This window comes from Limulus polyphemus, unplaced genomic scaffold, assembly GCF_000517525.1.
Source record: "Limulus polyphemus unplaced genomic scaffold, Limulus_polyphemus-2.1.2 Scaffold7397, whole genome shotgun sequence".
Classification (NCBI taxonomy): Eukaryota; Metazoa; Arthropoda; class Merostomata; order Xiphosura; family Limulidae; genus Limulus; species Limulus polyphemus.
In genome coordinates, this window is record NW_013673007.1 from 6,973 (window position 1) to 20,941 (window position 13,969).

At 34.5% G+C, this 13,969-nt stretch overlaps 1 protein-coding gene across 2 annotated transcripts in view; it reads left to right on the forward strand.

Moving 5' to 3' along the window:
- The first annotated feature begins 2,540 nt into the window (after window positions 1-2,540).
- Window positions 2,541-13,969, forward strand: part of LOC111089797 (GRAM domain-containing protein 2B-like) — a 26,699-nt gene continuing 15,270 nt past the window's right edge. For both annotated transcript variants that reach the window (XM_022402895.1, XM_022402896.1), the window contains exons 1-2: window positions 2,541-2,713; window positions 4,473-4,576. In XM_022402895.1, the coding sequence (XP_022258603.1) occupies window positions 2,569-2,713; window positions 4,473-4,576 (249 nt within the window). In that variant the 5' untranslated portion in view covers window positions 2,541-2,568. The remainder of the gene's footprint in view (window positions 2,714-4,472; window positions 4,577-13,969) is intronic.

A 13,969-nucleotide genomic window follows, 5' to 3' on the forward strand; every position in this document is an offset into this window, starting at 1 on the left:
TTTCGAATATTTTTATTTTTTATTTCGTCATTTTTGTTTTACATTTGTAGTTACGTCTGACTACATTTACACACCTTGGTGAAAGCTACGTTGTATGTGTATTCTTAGGAACGTGTTCAGGAGTATCTACTTTTATACATTTGTTTAACATTACTTACTCTGTGTTCCTACATTTTGTCAAACGTCACTTGGTTCATAATCATGTATCCTTAAATTACTGACTTATTTAGATATCATTCAGTACCGGAAGAGTCCAAGTATTACATCATATTGTATAAATTTATATTTTTGCCTTTTAGAACACTCGATTAAAGAACTAACCGAAAGAATTAGGTGAAACTATTCATTTTCTGTATTACATACACGGGAAACTCCAGTGTAATTAATTGCAATATTGACGCTATATTTGGCTACTTTTTTTCGTGTGATTCATGTATTGTCAGAGACCCTGTAAACAACATAATCTTGGACATGCAAACAATTTGGAACAAAAAAGGTTAAGAAAAATGTGTTTAAACATTCGATAAAGTTCGTATCATCGATACTCCTAGGGTTAAAAACCTGTATTATTTCTTAATGAGTATGAATCGCATAATAGATTTACTTCATAGCAATGTCAAATACTCTAAAACAAATTCGTCCTAAGGGCATTTTTAGTTGTTCTTTATAATCTAAATTTTTTCAGTTAACTATGTGTTACATTTACTTAGTGGACCACTTACACATGAAATAAGATGTAACCTTCTTTTGGGACTCTTGTTCGTGCCTTAAGATTCATTTTATTGATGTTTTTTTAGCCTTAGAAATGTGGATTTTTTTAACGTTTGATAGGAGATGAGAACATCAAACCAGTGACGTTCACTTAAAATGCAGATTTGTAATCTGTAGTTGCCCCCCAGTGGCACAGCGATTTGTTTGTGGACTTACACTGCTAGAAACCGGGTTTCGATACTCGTGGTAGACAGAGCACAGATAGTCCATTGTGTAGCTTTGTTCCTAACTACAAACAAACAAATACTTTAGTTGTACAGAGCAAGTTATGTTAAACAAAATGCATAGATATAAATTTTGCCGAACGCATTGATTTCTAAGCATGGTTTCAACAGTGTGTATATATAAATGTGCATTTTTTTTTGTATTTGTTGAATCCAAATTTTAACGTCCTTCCTAACGAATCTATACTAGAGAAGATCCTTAATGATTGTTCTAAATTTCGAAAGCCATATTGAAATTCAAAGAGTGAACTTTATTCGAAAATCTACATGTGGAGAAATGACAAACCGAAAACTCGGAATTGCTCAAAAGTTGATGAATCAAATATGGGCCTGTTCATACTAGGCCTTTTTTCGTACTCAGTACAATTGGGGTTGTTTCGAGAACAGTGTGAACAAAAATGTTCGATTGGCAACGAACCGAATCGAAATGAGTCCACAAGAAGTGGTTGGTTTCGGTCCGTTTCGTAAACTAACTGGGTTTGTTTCGCTTTAAGAACTCTAAAGTGAACATTGGAAGGTCTTGGTGAGTGCGGACAAAACACTGAAGTGAACCATGAAGACTAACTTCAATTCATTTCCAAACGAACTCGGCACGCTTGTACAAAAGGCAAGTGTGAACAACCAATACACTAATAATGATAAAAGAACACAATATCGTGTATAGCAGTTGGTAAAAAACTACAGTAATCGGAACAAACTGTCAGAAATCTGATATTAGAGAAACTAGTTTCGACACATTCATGCGTTCTCTTCAGTCTCACGTTGTCTTCAGAAGAATGTTTTAAAGGGGGGGGGGGTCTGATTTAGGTTTTGAATTTCACACAAAGCTACACGAGGGCTATCTGCGCTAGCTGTCCTTAATTTAGCAACGTTAGACTAGAGGGAAGGTAGCTAGTCATCACCACCCATTGCCAACTTTTGGGCTACTCTTTTGCTCTTTTATCTATGAATAGTGGGATTGACCGTCACATTATAACGCCCCCATGGCTGAAAGGGCGAGCATGTTTTGGTGGGACAGAGATTCGAACTCGCGACCAGCAGATTGCGAGTCGAGATCCCTAACCACCTGGCCATGCCGGGCCGGACCAATTTGAGATCTAATTACAGTTTTCGACTCGGGAAGTCAAACCCTTTCGATCGATGTATCTGACCACGCCCACTATTCGTTGGTAAAAGAGTAGCCCAAGAGTTGGCGGTGGGTGGTGATGACTAGCTGCCTTCCCTCTAGTCTTACACTGCTAAATTAGGGACGCTAGCGCAGATAGCCCTCGTGTAGCTTTGCGCGAAATTCAAAACAAACAAATTGGTCTATGATCTATGAGCCGCTTTGCCGCGGCTAAGAAAGAACACAAAAGATTGAACCAACTCATGAATCTGTTACTTTTTGAAGGCTATATTCAAATATAATATTGATTTTTTACAAGTTATATCACGTATGTAAATTTATTTATTCAAAACTTTTAATATTAATGTCTTATTGATATAATTAACTAATAAATGTTTTCATAAGATATATGTTTATAAGATATATCTGTATTTTTATAGCCTAGAAGATCGGGGAAGATGGGTGAGCATGCCCAGTGTTGTTCACCCTTCTTCTCACACAGAAGACGATATCGAGCTACCCACACCTTCTAAATTTGGTCTTGTCCGTCTCCATGAGAGTCGATTCCACCATCACTTTCCTGCCGTTAGTTCTGAAGAACACTTAATCAACTGTGAGTTCATTTCAAATTTTACTAGGCGGCGAAAATAATTGAAATATTTCTTCCTCCACATACCATTCTGTATTGTTGCTATCATATTTGACTGACAAGTCGCTGATAAAGTACCTAATAGATTTTCACTGTTTATCTGTTGTTTATAAGTATATGCATAAAGCGTAAACGAATACAAGGGGCGTTGTCATGAGTTTAGTTACTGAGAATAGATAAATTAACTTAGGTTTAGCTTATCTTGATGGCGACTAAAATATCCAAAGATATTACTCGGGAAGCCTCCTTGAGTCCTTGCAAGGGAGACATTACTAAAAAAATATGCGACAAGTAATAATTAAAATTGTGTAAGTTCCATCCGTCTAAGCCAAGATCACACGTTGTGAGCACTGTGGACAAATATGTTTTTCACTAAAATGTGCTTAAAAGTTTTTAAACCTTTTATAAGTATTAAGTATAATATTATTATTACACGTTCTATTTACACTTACTGTACACTTAGAATACTTTTACAAATATTAAATTATAAGAGATAAGGTTCATTGATGCCTCTTACACCCTAACGCTTTTTAACTGTTCTAATGTAATTGTAAGAAATCTTTGTATTTAATAGTCAGTCCCTGAATGTCAGTATTTATGTACTTTGAATAACGAACCCAAGAAACATTACACCAGTAATTATGAACCCGGTGTTTATAGAACCTGTAAAAATGGAATCTATAGTAATGCAGTGACATAATTTGGAGCTGTTTCTTTAAAAAAACAATTATATTATGATTTTTACGTCTCCCGCTCCCACCTCTGTGTTATTACTAGTATAATTTGTACAGCAGGCTAAAGAGGTTGAATAATAGATGTCTTTTTATGAGCTGATTATCTAAGTTCGTTATCAAATGACGTGGGAGAATAAAACATTATTTAGTAAGTTGAATAATGTTCAAAAGGCATTATTATTTTTTAAAAGTAGAAAGTTTGAACTTCGCAAAGTAAGACTGCCAAATCAATTAACCCCTCAGATTATCTGTTTGTGTACCGTTCAGTAATGTGGGCCCACATATTGCTTCACATTGAATAAGATTATGTTTTTGTCTGTAAAAATACTCGGTGTTAAAAACTGACCAATAAAAAATGGGGAAATTACCATTTTGTAGGATTAATTGTAATATTTTTGGTTAATTTTTTTGTGTAACCCGGATGTTATTATGGAACCCTGTAACCAACAGTCATTAACTCATAAGCAAATTTAGTGCATAAGTACTTTGGAAAAATTTGTTTAAAAAACAGATAGGATGGACCCCATCGTTGATTTAACGTGTTTCGGGCTTTGTAATATTAATTTTTTGTCCTTGAATATTTTACACAACAGAGGAATATACAAAAAAAATAATAATAATATACAGGATCAAACACGGAAAGGAAAATTACCGAATCCAAAATGCTCTCCAAAAAATTGACATCGGTTCAGTTGTATATCCCGCAGTGGCTCAGTGTGAGGACTTATAACGCTAAAAATCAGGTTTCGATTCCCGTGGTTGGGTAGCTTTGGGCATAACAAATAAACAAACATGTCAACTGTATGTAACGTGTATATGTTGTGCAAAGTAAATGCTTTTATTAAAATATAATTTCATCTCTAAATTTACACTATAACCTTAGTGAAACATGTTAAACCTATTATACAATGTTTGCGATGTTCTACGATTTGTAAAATTTCCAACTATAAAACGTTCCTAATTTTATTGATTTCTTTTCACCTATGCAGACTACCACTGTGCCCTTGTTTCAGACATCCTTCTACAAGGATTTCTTTATCTGTCAAAAAACTATTTCGCTTTTTACTCCAACATATTTGGCTACAAGACAAAGGTGAGAGAGGACTTTATGAATGTTACAGCCAAATCATTAAAGAACTGTGAAAAATGGATAAAAAGAATGTTACAATAAATAGTTGTATACATATATATATTATTATAGTAAGTGAGAAATTACACCATTTGTTTTCAATAAAATGTAGTAGATTATACCTATATAACATGGTACAAGTAACTGATGGGAACGAAAAATGTTCTGGTCGTATAATTCTGATTTGTATGTCTTTTGATCTTATATAATAGAAAACTTCATCGGTATTCTTTCAGTATAACTATAGTTGGCAGCTAGCTACTTCACAAGTTATATTGATTAAAACAGGATTATTGTTGTATATTATTCTACGTAACAAAAACTTCCATCAGTGTTTTCTCAGTATCACCAAAATTGGCAATTAGAAAGTTCACACATTACTTATAAGGTATATTGTTTTTTTTCGACAATAGGCCAGGCGTAACCTATGCATAAATTATACTTGAATTGATTCAATGATTACCCTATAATACAAAACCCATCCGTGACTACCCTTTATATATTATATTAATACGTAAAAGCAGGAAAATGTATCCCAAAAATGTCGCTCTTTACTTCTTACTGAATGACATTAGATAACGCTACAAAGACTGGGCTGGAAGTGGCCTACTGGCTAACATGCCGGTTTGATCAGAGGTTCAATGTTCGCGTCCCGTTACTGAAAACCGCACTCCTCACTTTGGCACCATTGTGCTTTATAAGAGTAATAGTCAAACCCCGTTATTCAATTAGAGTAGCTCAAAGATGGGTCTTGTTGACCAATTACTCTTCTTCTAGTGTTTAACTTCAAAATCAGAACCCTGGTATAGCTTTACGAGAATATCTAAACCAAAAATACACAAAACAAAAGAAAATATGTTCGTAGCAGAATTAGATTATTTAGAGATTGAGTATGTTATATTGAAACTATTTTGGAATCTCACCTCTTGATTACAGTCCATGTCGCCACGTCCGGCCATGCTCTATCGTACATCTCGTAGTTTCCATTGCAGAAGGCTCCGTCGTAAGGCTGTCATGTCAAAAGTGTCAAAACATACCTCTCATCTCTGTTGCTTTCTGTAAGACATCTAGTGTATGAGGACGACGTTTGAACAGTCCTATCGTACTGATATCTACAGACGTTGCATCCGGCAACTTGACCGGTATGTTTTCTTAAAGAATAGTCTGAAAGCCCATTTCATTTTCCAGCTGCTTGGGGTATGCGAAGAATGAACAGATATGTCGTGGAAACAATTTGTGTCGCTTCTCCAGACGGAGATTCTTATTGATATGTTGAATACTGTTGCCTGGGGCATGTGGACGGCTTTTGCCATTGATTTTTGTGTTCCTGGAATTTCACCTGTTACAAGACTCCGCACTCTGCTTGCCACGGTGGGGTATGACTTGTTGCAAGTATCTTTCTGGATGGTCCTTGTTTACCAAATTGATCCATATTCCTTTGTTTTCCAAGGCTATTAAGAGTACAAAGGATATGCAAGTCTTGGAGATTCTAAATCCACGATCTGAACACATATTCACAACTTGAATGTATGAATATTTTGCGACATAAAAGGCTGTTACATGTCCTTCCCAAATGTGATCAATTTCTGATGGATCACACTGTCTATGTTAAACCATACAATGTGAAATTATTATACATGCCGTTCCACCTTGACTTTACATCGGTTGAAGTTGTCATGTGACTTTCTGATTAGCATATTCTAAATCGTTTTAATACAACATACTTAATCGTCTGTATAATGAATAAGAAATTGCATCAGTGTTCTCTGAATATCACTCAACATTAGCTAACTGGTAATAACAGGTTTACATGTAAGAAATAAGTTAATTGTTTAATTATTACATGATTATTGGTTTTTATTGCAACATTTACAAGTATTATGAAACAATTTATCGCTCAATAAAAAAGCTATGTAGTGCTGGCTAGTGAACTTGAAAAAATGAACCAAACAAGATATGAAAGGAAGAGGACATATCTTTTGATCCGGCTAATGATCACATAGCAGACTAAGCTGTCTCGAGTTTAAATGGAGAATAAAATCCCTACATTACTGGCTTCCTCACCTTGTCTATCGAATGCTTGGTGTTTGAATAGAATCTCAGTTTTTATCATTAAACCTTCCCTTTAGTTAACTTTAGAATACTACTTTTATGACTATTTTACAATAGAGTAACATGTTACGATTGGAAATTGAGGTTCTGTTTGTTTTGCCGCTGAGGAAGCCAGTAATGTACGATCTTATTAACCATGTAAAGTTGAGATACCTTAGTCTGCTATGTGATCATTAGCCGGATCAAGTGATATGTCCACTTCCATCTTTATCGTGTTTGGTTCCTAGTTTCAAGTTCAGTAGCCAGCCCTATATAGTTTTTTTTATTAAGCGATAATTAATTTTCCTAATACTTGTTTATTTATTTTTTATAAGATGGCGTACGTGGGTTACTATGTAATAGAGTGTGTTCTATAGCTTTATAAATTTTGCATATAATAATAATAATAAAATTGGTAGTGAAAGATCGGGAAAATTGTTTTGCTCTATCAAATAATGGTAAAATTATAGTTACTGCTAGAACTAGGTAGACGCTAGGCCTGTTGAAGAAACGTGATGATGAACGAAAATAAGAAATCTCGGTTTGGTTATTCGCCGTTTTTCGACCTTATGACGCTCTAGATAGCTGGAAAGCGGCATATACGTCGGAGATATAGCGACTATACTAGGTAGCTCTTCATACGTAGCTTCTGATGACCCGCAGAGAAGAAAATCCAGATGACTTTTGTATTGCTTTAATACGGGCGCCCGTGCCATCCCTACATAGAGAGTGTTAGTACACTCTCCGATAAGTAGCATGAGTACTTCTATTTGATTTGATTCTAACTTGAAAGCTATTGCTAAACGTTAGATTAAGTTGCATGTAGATTACTTTCAGTTGATATTGTCAAAGGTTTTAGATTGAAACACTTGTTGCTAATTGATCTATTTAAAAATAACATTTATTTCGCGTTTCTTTTCTTTTGCAAATTTTATACGTGAAAATTGCCACAAACATTTAGTCATAAGTAATTGAAGCAAGAATATACACAGTAGCTATACATCGTGTACAAAATTCATAGCGCTGAGTGTTATATTCTTCTTCCACGTAGTTAATTATAAGAGCAAATGTTGCCAGCGTTTTTTGTTTGTTTGTTTTGGTCTCCACCAAGCCTTTCCAGATAAAGATTATCTCTGCCGACAGAGGGAGGACAAAAGGTAGAGATCAAAATGGGGAATAGCAGTAACTCGAGAAGACGGAGAGGCTGGTGAAAAAGATAAATCTGTAGTAGCTTTGTGAGGATTATTTATTTAGTTATTTTTGCGTATGAGAAATGTTGCCCATTCTACTATGTCGTTGCAACCATCTTACGCACTTTCTATTTCACTGGTTTCAGCAATACATAAAAGTACGACATTTGTTTAGGTAAATTGTAATTTGTTATCCATGTATAGTTTTTGCATAAGCAATAATAAGTAGATTAGCCCTCTGTCGGAAGATTATATCTATGAGAGACAAAAAAAAAACACCAGTTAAATGCTGTGTTGTAATTTAAAGTTAAACCCAATTTCAATTAGAAAGTGTGTCTTTGACCAGATTTTTTTCGTTGAGAGGTGTTTTAATCGAACGGTTAAAAAGTATCGACGATTTTATTTGCTACATATTCATAAAAGTGGACATGTTTTAATGCCGCGTTAAGTTTTTTTTATTTAAAGAATTTTACTCTATCTTCAGGAATTTTTTATTTTAGTACCGTGTTAAAATATTCTGAATTGAATTGAACTTTTAGCTATATGATTTTTACTTTCACTGCATGCCATGGGCACACAGATAAGATGCACTATATAACCTTTGTTATAGTCATAAAAAATAAAATGATGACCAGATGAGTTTGAAATTCTGTACCATAATGAAGAAAAGGATTTACCAGTTTCGATTTTCAGATAAGTGTGATATATTCAGGTGAACTTGACAGCTATATCGGACAAATCCGCTGAACAGGAAATTCGATACGATAGGGCATTACGGAACACTGCTGAATGCACACTAGCTGAGTTTAAGGCTAGGAATAACAGGACTGAATGCAAAGTGTAAGAAACAACGAACACAATAATTATTAACCACTTAAGACAAAAACACTGTGTGTGTGTGTATATGTGTGTGCGCATGCGTTTGTGTGTGTAGTTTCATATTAGACCGTTACTTCAAGTCAGGATCAGGTCAAGTAAGAGGTTTATAATTAAAAAGAAACCTGTGTTTATCTAGCGCGACTGTGAAACCACATGGCTGGTCATTCTGAAACTACTGTGGTCACTCAGTTAATACGGATATTTATTTTGCTCTAACGAGATAATGATCTTAAGGCTGACGTTATTACTATGAATGACAGTTGTTTTCACTTTAATGCTGTACAAGATAATGCTTCTATCACTTGCTATTAATTTTCTACTTAGCTTTCGGAATGTTTATTTGTAATTAAGCGCAAAGCTACACAATGGGCTATCTGTGCTCTGCCCACCACGGGTATCGAAACCCGGATTCTAGCGTTATAAGTCCGCAGAGATACCGCTGTGCCACTTAGGGGGCCTTTCGGAATGAAATCGTACTATAATGTACAAAAATATTAGTCTGGCGTAACTACAATTGTTACAGCGTTGAATGAGATATCGTTAAAAATATTTGTTTCATATTTATTATCAAAAGTCAAATTTTATCTGGTTCGATTGTAGCATATATTTCAAACCACAACGGTAGAAGTTTAGCCCTCTCTTCTATACTTGTAATAAATATTGATTTAAAACTCAACAAAGCTGCTAAAACAGAAGTAGAAACTGAAGAATTCAGAATCAAACTGATCAGTATTTCAGAAAGCCGTGCAATGTCCCACTATATTACCCACCCTAACAGAAAAAATTGCCCCCAGGAACTTAGAAAAATAGTTTTACCAGCAGATATAGGTAATGCCACTGTAATTACAGACAAAGAGGAAACACCATGAAACTCCAAACTGTAGCAGAAGTCGGCCATTATACAAGAAGACCAAGTCTAACCCATCCACTAACACAGAGAAAAAAAATTAAGTATGCTCTCTAGAAATATCGGAAAGAATTTGAAATAGTAATAATAATGAAACAACTAACACACACATTTGAAAACATACAGATGACATGTAAGCAGTGCTCGGTCTTTCACCTGTGGTGCGATACAATGTGACTGTCAATTCCACTTTTCGTTGGTAAAGGAGTACCCCAAGAACTGGCAATGGGCGATGTTGACTAGCTTCCTCCTCCCCCCCAAGTCCGTCAGTTCAAAATTAGGAATGACTAGCAAATAGCCCTTGTGTAGGTTTGTTCGAATATCCGAAACCAAAACAAACTTTTATTTCAGAAAGCTGTCAAAGCTTCAGTGAGAATACGGCTGTGTGAACACCGGAGAAACCACCGTATTGGTTAAATCGGCTTTTATGATACGCAAGTACTAAAAGATAAGCAACGTTAAAAGTAGTTTTTTTTTAAACAAAATTTTATGAAAACTATGTAGCATTTTCTTGTAAAGATGCAAGATGTAGTAATAACTTGTAAAGTAAGATGCAAGATGTAGTAATAACTTGTAAAGTAAGATGCAAGATGTAGTAATAACTGGTAACGTAAGATGCAAGATGTAGTAATAACTGGCAAAGCAAGATGTAGTAATAACTGGTAAAGTAAGATGCAAGATGTAGTAATAACTTGTAAAGTAAGATGCAAGATGTAGTAATAACTGGTAAAGTAAGATTAAAGATGTAGTAATAACTGATAAAGCAAGATGCAAGATGTAGTAATAACTGGTAAAGTAAGATTAAAGATGTAGTAATAACTGGCAAAGCAAGATGTAGTAATAACTGGTAAAGTAAGATGCAAGATGTAGTAATAACTTGTAAAGTAAGATGCAAGATGTAGTAATAACTTGTAAAGTAAGATGCAAGATGTAGTAATAACTGGTAAAGTAAGATTAAAGATGTAGTAATAACTGATAAAGCAAGATGTAGTAATAACTGGTAACGTAAGATGCAAGATGTAGTAATAACTGGTAACGTAAGATGCAAAATGAAGTAATAACTGGTAGAGCATTTAACGTTGTACACATTTAATTATAAAAGTTAATTTCCAAACGCAAGATTGGGTAAAAATCAAATCGTAAACATTGGAGTAAAACTTGTTTCAATTTCTTAACGTTATTGTCAAGCCCAAATTCTTTTTTTAAGCGTATCTAACCTTTATCTAGGTAGTATTTACGACTCCATTAGAGCATTACTCCAGGCATTTACCTTTCTAATAAAAAAACAGGACAGAGCAAGATGAATTTATTTTTCTTTATTGTGTTACATTCACTTTCGCATTCATCTTGTATTTTCACAGCTAATATATATATATATATATATGTGTGTGTGGGTGTGTATGATAACACTACATGTTAATATTCATTTAATATGTTTGGTCTTATTTGACCCTTATTGTCAAAGGAATTAATTGAATTAGGGAACATTTAATGTTGAACATAAAGCACTTGGATACTAAATGGATGAGTCATGCTGAAAACAAAACAAAAACAAAACAGGCCAAGCCTCATCAAAAACAATGTATTTGTTGTTAGTATTTTAGTAAAGGAATGGAAATGATAGGATTATGTTGTTCACAATAGTAAAAGCTAATTTTCATACAATACTTAAATGATAAAGGCTTGTGGCATTATCTGAACGATATTTCAGAACACGCAATATTATGGGCCACAGACCCTCTTAATTGCTTTGATCTTTGCGAAAACCATAAAAAAAAAGTTTACAGTTGAACTTTGACATTTGTTGTTTCGAGAAGTTACGTCTGACACGTAAGAACTGATCATGTTCCTGCTATCAGTTGATGAACCACGTCATTTAATTTATGTAGGATCATCTATTAAGACTCCAACATTTTTGTTCTAAGACACAGGTTTATTATTGGGCAAAATCACTTTAGTAAAGATTTAAAAAAATAATTTAAAAAAACAACAAAAAGGCTTAATATTATACCGACGCATAATATTTGTAATTATATTAATTAAAACATATGTGCAATGCAAACACACACACACACGTATTAAACAATTACTTGTATAAATATACGAGTTTTATTATGCTGATATTGTGAGAAACCAGTTTATCGTTTTTTTTTCAGATGTGGACGTCTGTTAGCAAATAATTACCCTTCCTACAAGTTGTGATCATTATCCTACATAAGTTGGGACGTTGCGTGTGTGTGTTGACAACCACTTAACGTACAAGTTATCTTCTCCTCCAAGGCCTAAGCCATTAGCAGAGACAAACTATGATAAGAGTCATATGTCGATAAATGACATTGAGGTTAACCCTGTACATGGTTATTGTTTATTTGTTCTCTTCAAAATACATACTTAAATTATATATTCAAGTGTCATCAACGTATGATGAACTGGAACGTCTAAATAATTAACTGGAAAGATATAAAAAAGGATTAATGGAAGTACGGTAGCTGTTCATATAGCAGAGTATAGGCTAAAAAATGTACGTTACAGATACCTGTTATTGTTGCAGTGCTCTACATAATTTTTTCCATGGTTGGTAAGATATCGATCAAGTTTTGCCTCTTTGTTTGTTTTTGAAGCAAGCGCAAAGCTACACGATGGCTATCTGCACTAACCTCCCCAATTTAGCAGTGAAAGACTGGAGGAAGGCAGCTAATCATCATCACCCACCGCCACCTCTTTGGCTACTTTTTTTTACCAACTAATAGTGGGATTGATCTTCACTTTATAACGCCCCCACGGATGAAAGGGCGAGCATGTCAGATTGCGAGTCAAGTGCCCTAACCACCTGGCCATGTCGGGCCTTTTGCCTCTTCTCAGTATCTGACCGCCAGTGATTCAGTATCACGGACAAGTGTCTGTATGTTGGTTTATGTAGCGATTGAATCGTTCTAAGAGTTTGGATGTGTCATTATTATCTTATTGCGTATTTGGCCTCAAGAAAGCACTACAAAAACACGTATATACAATTTACACCTTTAATTACTTTTTAATTTTCTTTATTCTCTGTTTGTATGGTTATAAAAGCTTCGCTCTCCTCTTGTTCTTAGCACTGTCATTTCAATTGCAAGAGTGGGATCATACAATGAAATTTCTAGGCCTAACATTACAATTCTCATTAAGCAATATCTTTTCAGCCTTCATAGAACAGCTGAATTTTGTCTTATGCCTGTTTTGTACTGAAAAAGCTCTTTCACAATCAACGCTTTTTTACACAAAAGCAGAAAGCTATTTGACACAATTTTAACATATTAGAAAATTGATCACCGTGCAGTTTAATAATCCATTTAAATCAATGTTCAGCTCGCGTTTTTATACGTGTCTTTCAATATGCATTTGAACCTAGGCCATTCATTATGTACCAAATCATTTTTGCTAAGCACAGGCATCACTTCAGTATTTTTCCCACCACCATTTGAAATTTTGGTGTGTTTATTGGTTCTATAAAAATCTACTAGATCAGTTAATAGCCCCATCTGCTAGATATTCATCAGAAATAGAAGGCTGAAGTATGTATTGTTTGTGTAGAGAAATCTACAGATAAAACATGCAATGTTACTGAAAACATTTATATTAATACAGGAGGTCCTAGAGATTATGCAAATAACTTATATAAACTTTAAAATGAAAATAAGTATATGTTATCACTTTCATGAAATTCAAGTTTCACGCAAGTATTTTATTTATAAAAAAAAGATATTTTTAGATACAACATGCTTTCACGTTTAATAAAAGACTGCCAATTTTCATGAAGATACACGTAGTAAATTCGAAATTATATTAATCGTTAATTGTTCAATACGGGCTCAGCTCATTGCAGGAGCAACACTGCTAATGGAGGGTGTGATATACGCGCGCGTTTAGGCTCACAGGTGAATAGAGACTGTAAAATTAATCTAAAGCAAAGGGAAACTACCGAAAAACGGCTTAAGTAAAACAAACAGAATGGAAGAAAATAATTAAGTTTTCCAACTATAGAAAACATAAAAAGGTCAGGATACCATCGAAGATTGTTATTAATTTTTAAATTTACCATCAATACGTTGCTATCGGGACATTCACAATCAAAACCTATCGACAGTTCGATGTATCGTTATGTCCTAGTTGTGGTTTTCTTTCTTTTTAAACACGATACAAGAGTCTGTGAGGAAAAATAGCCGTTTTCACGGTGTGCAACCAGTAGGCACATTCATATTATCATATTGTTGCGTCAGCGAGTCACATGACCACGTGACGCAACGTTTCTAG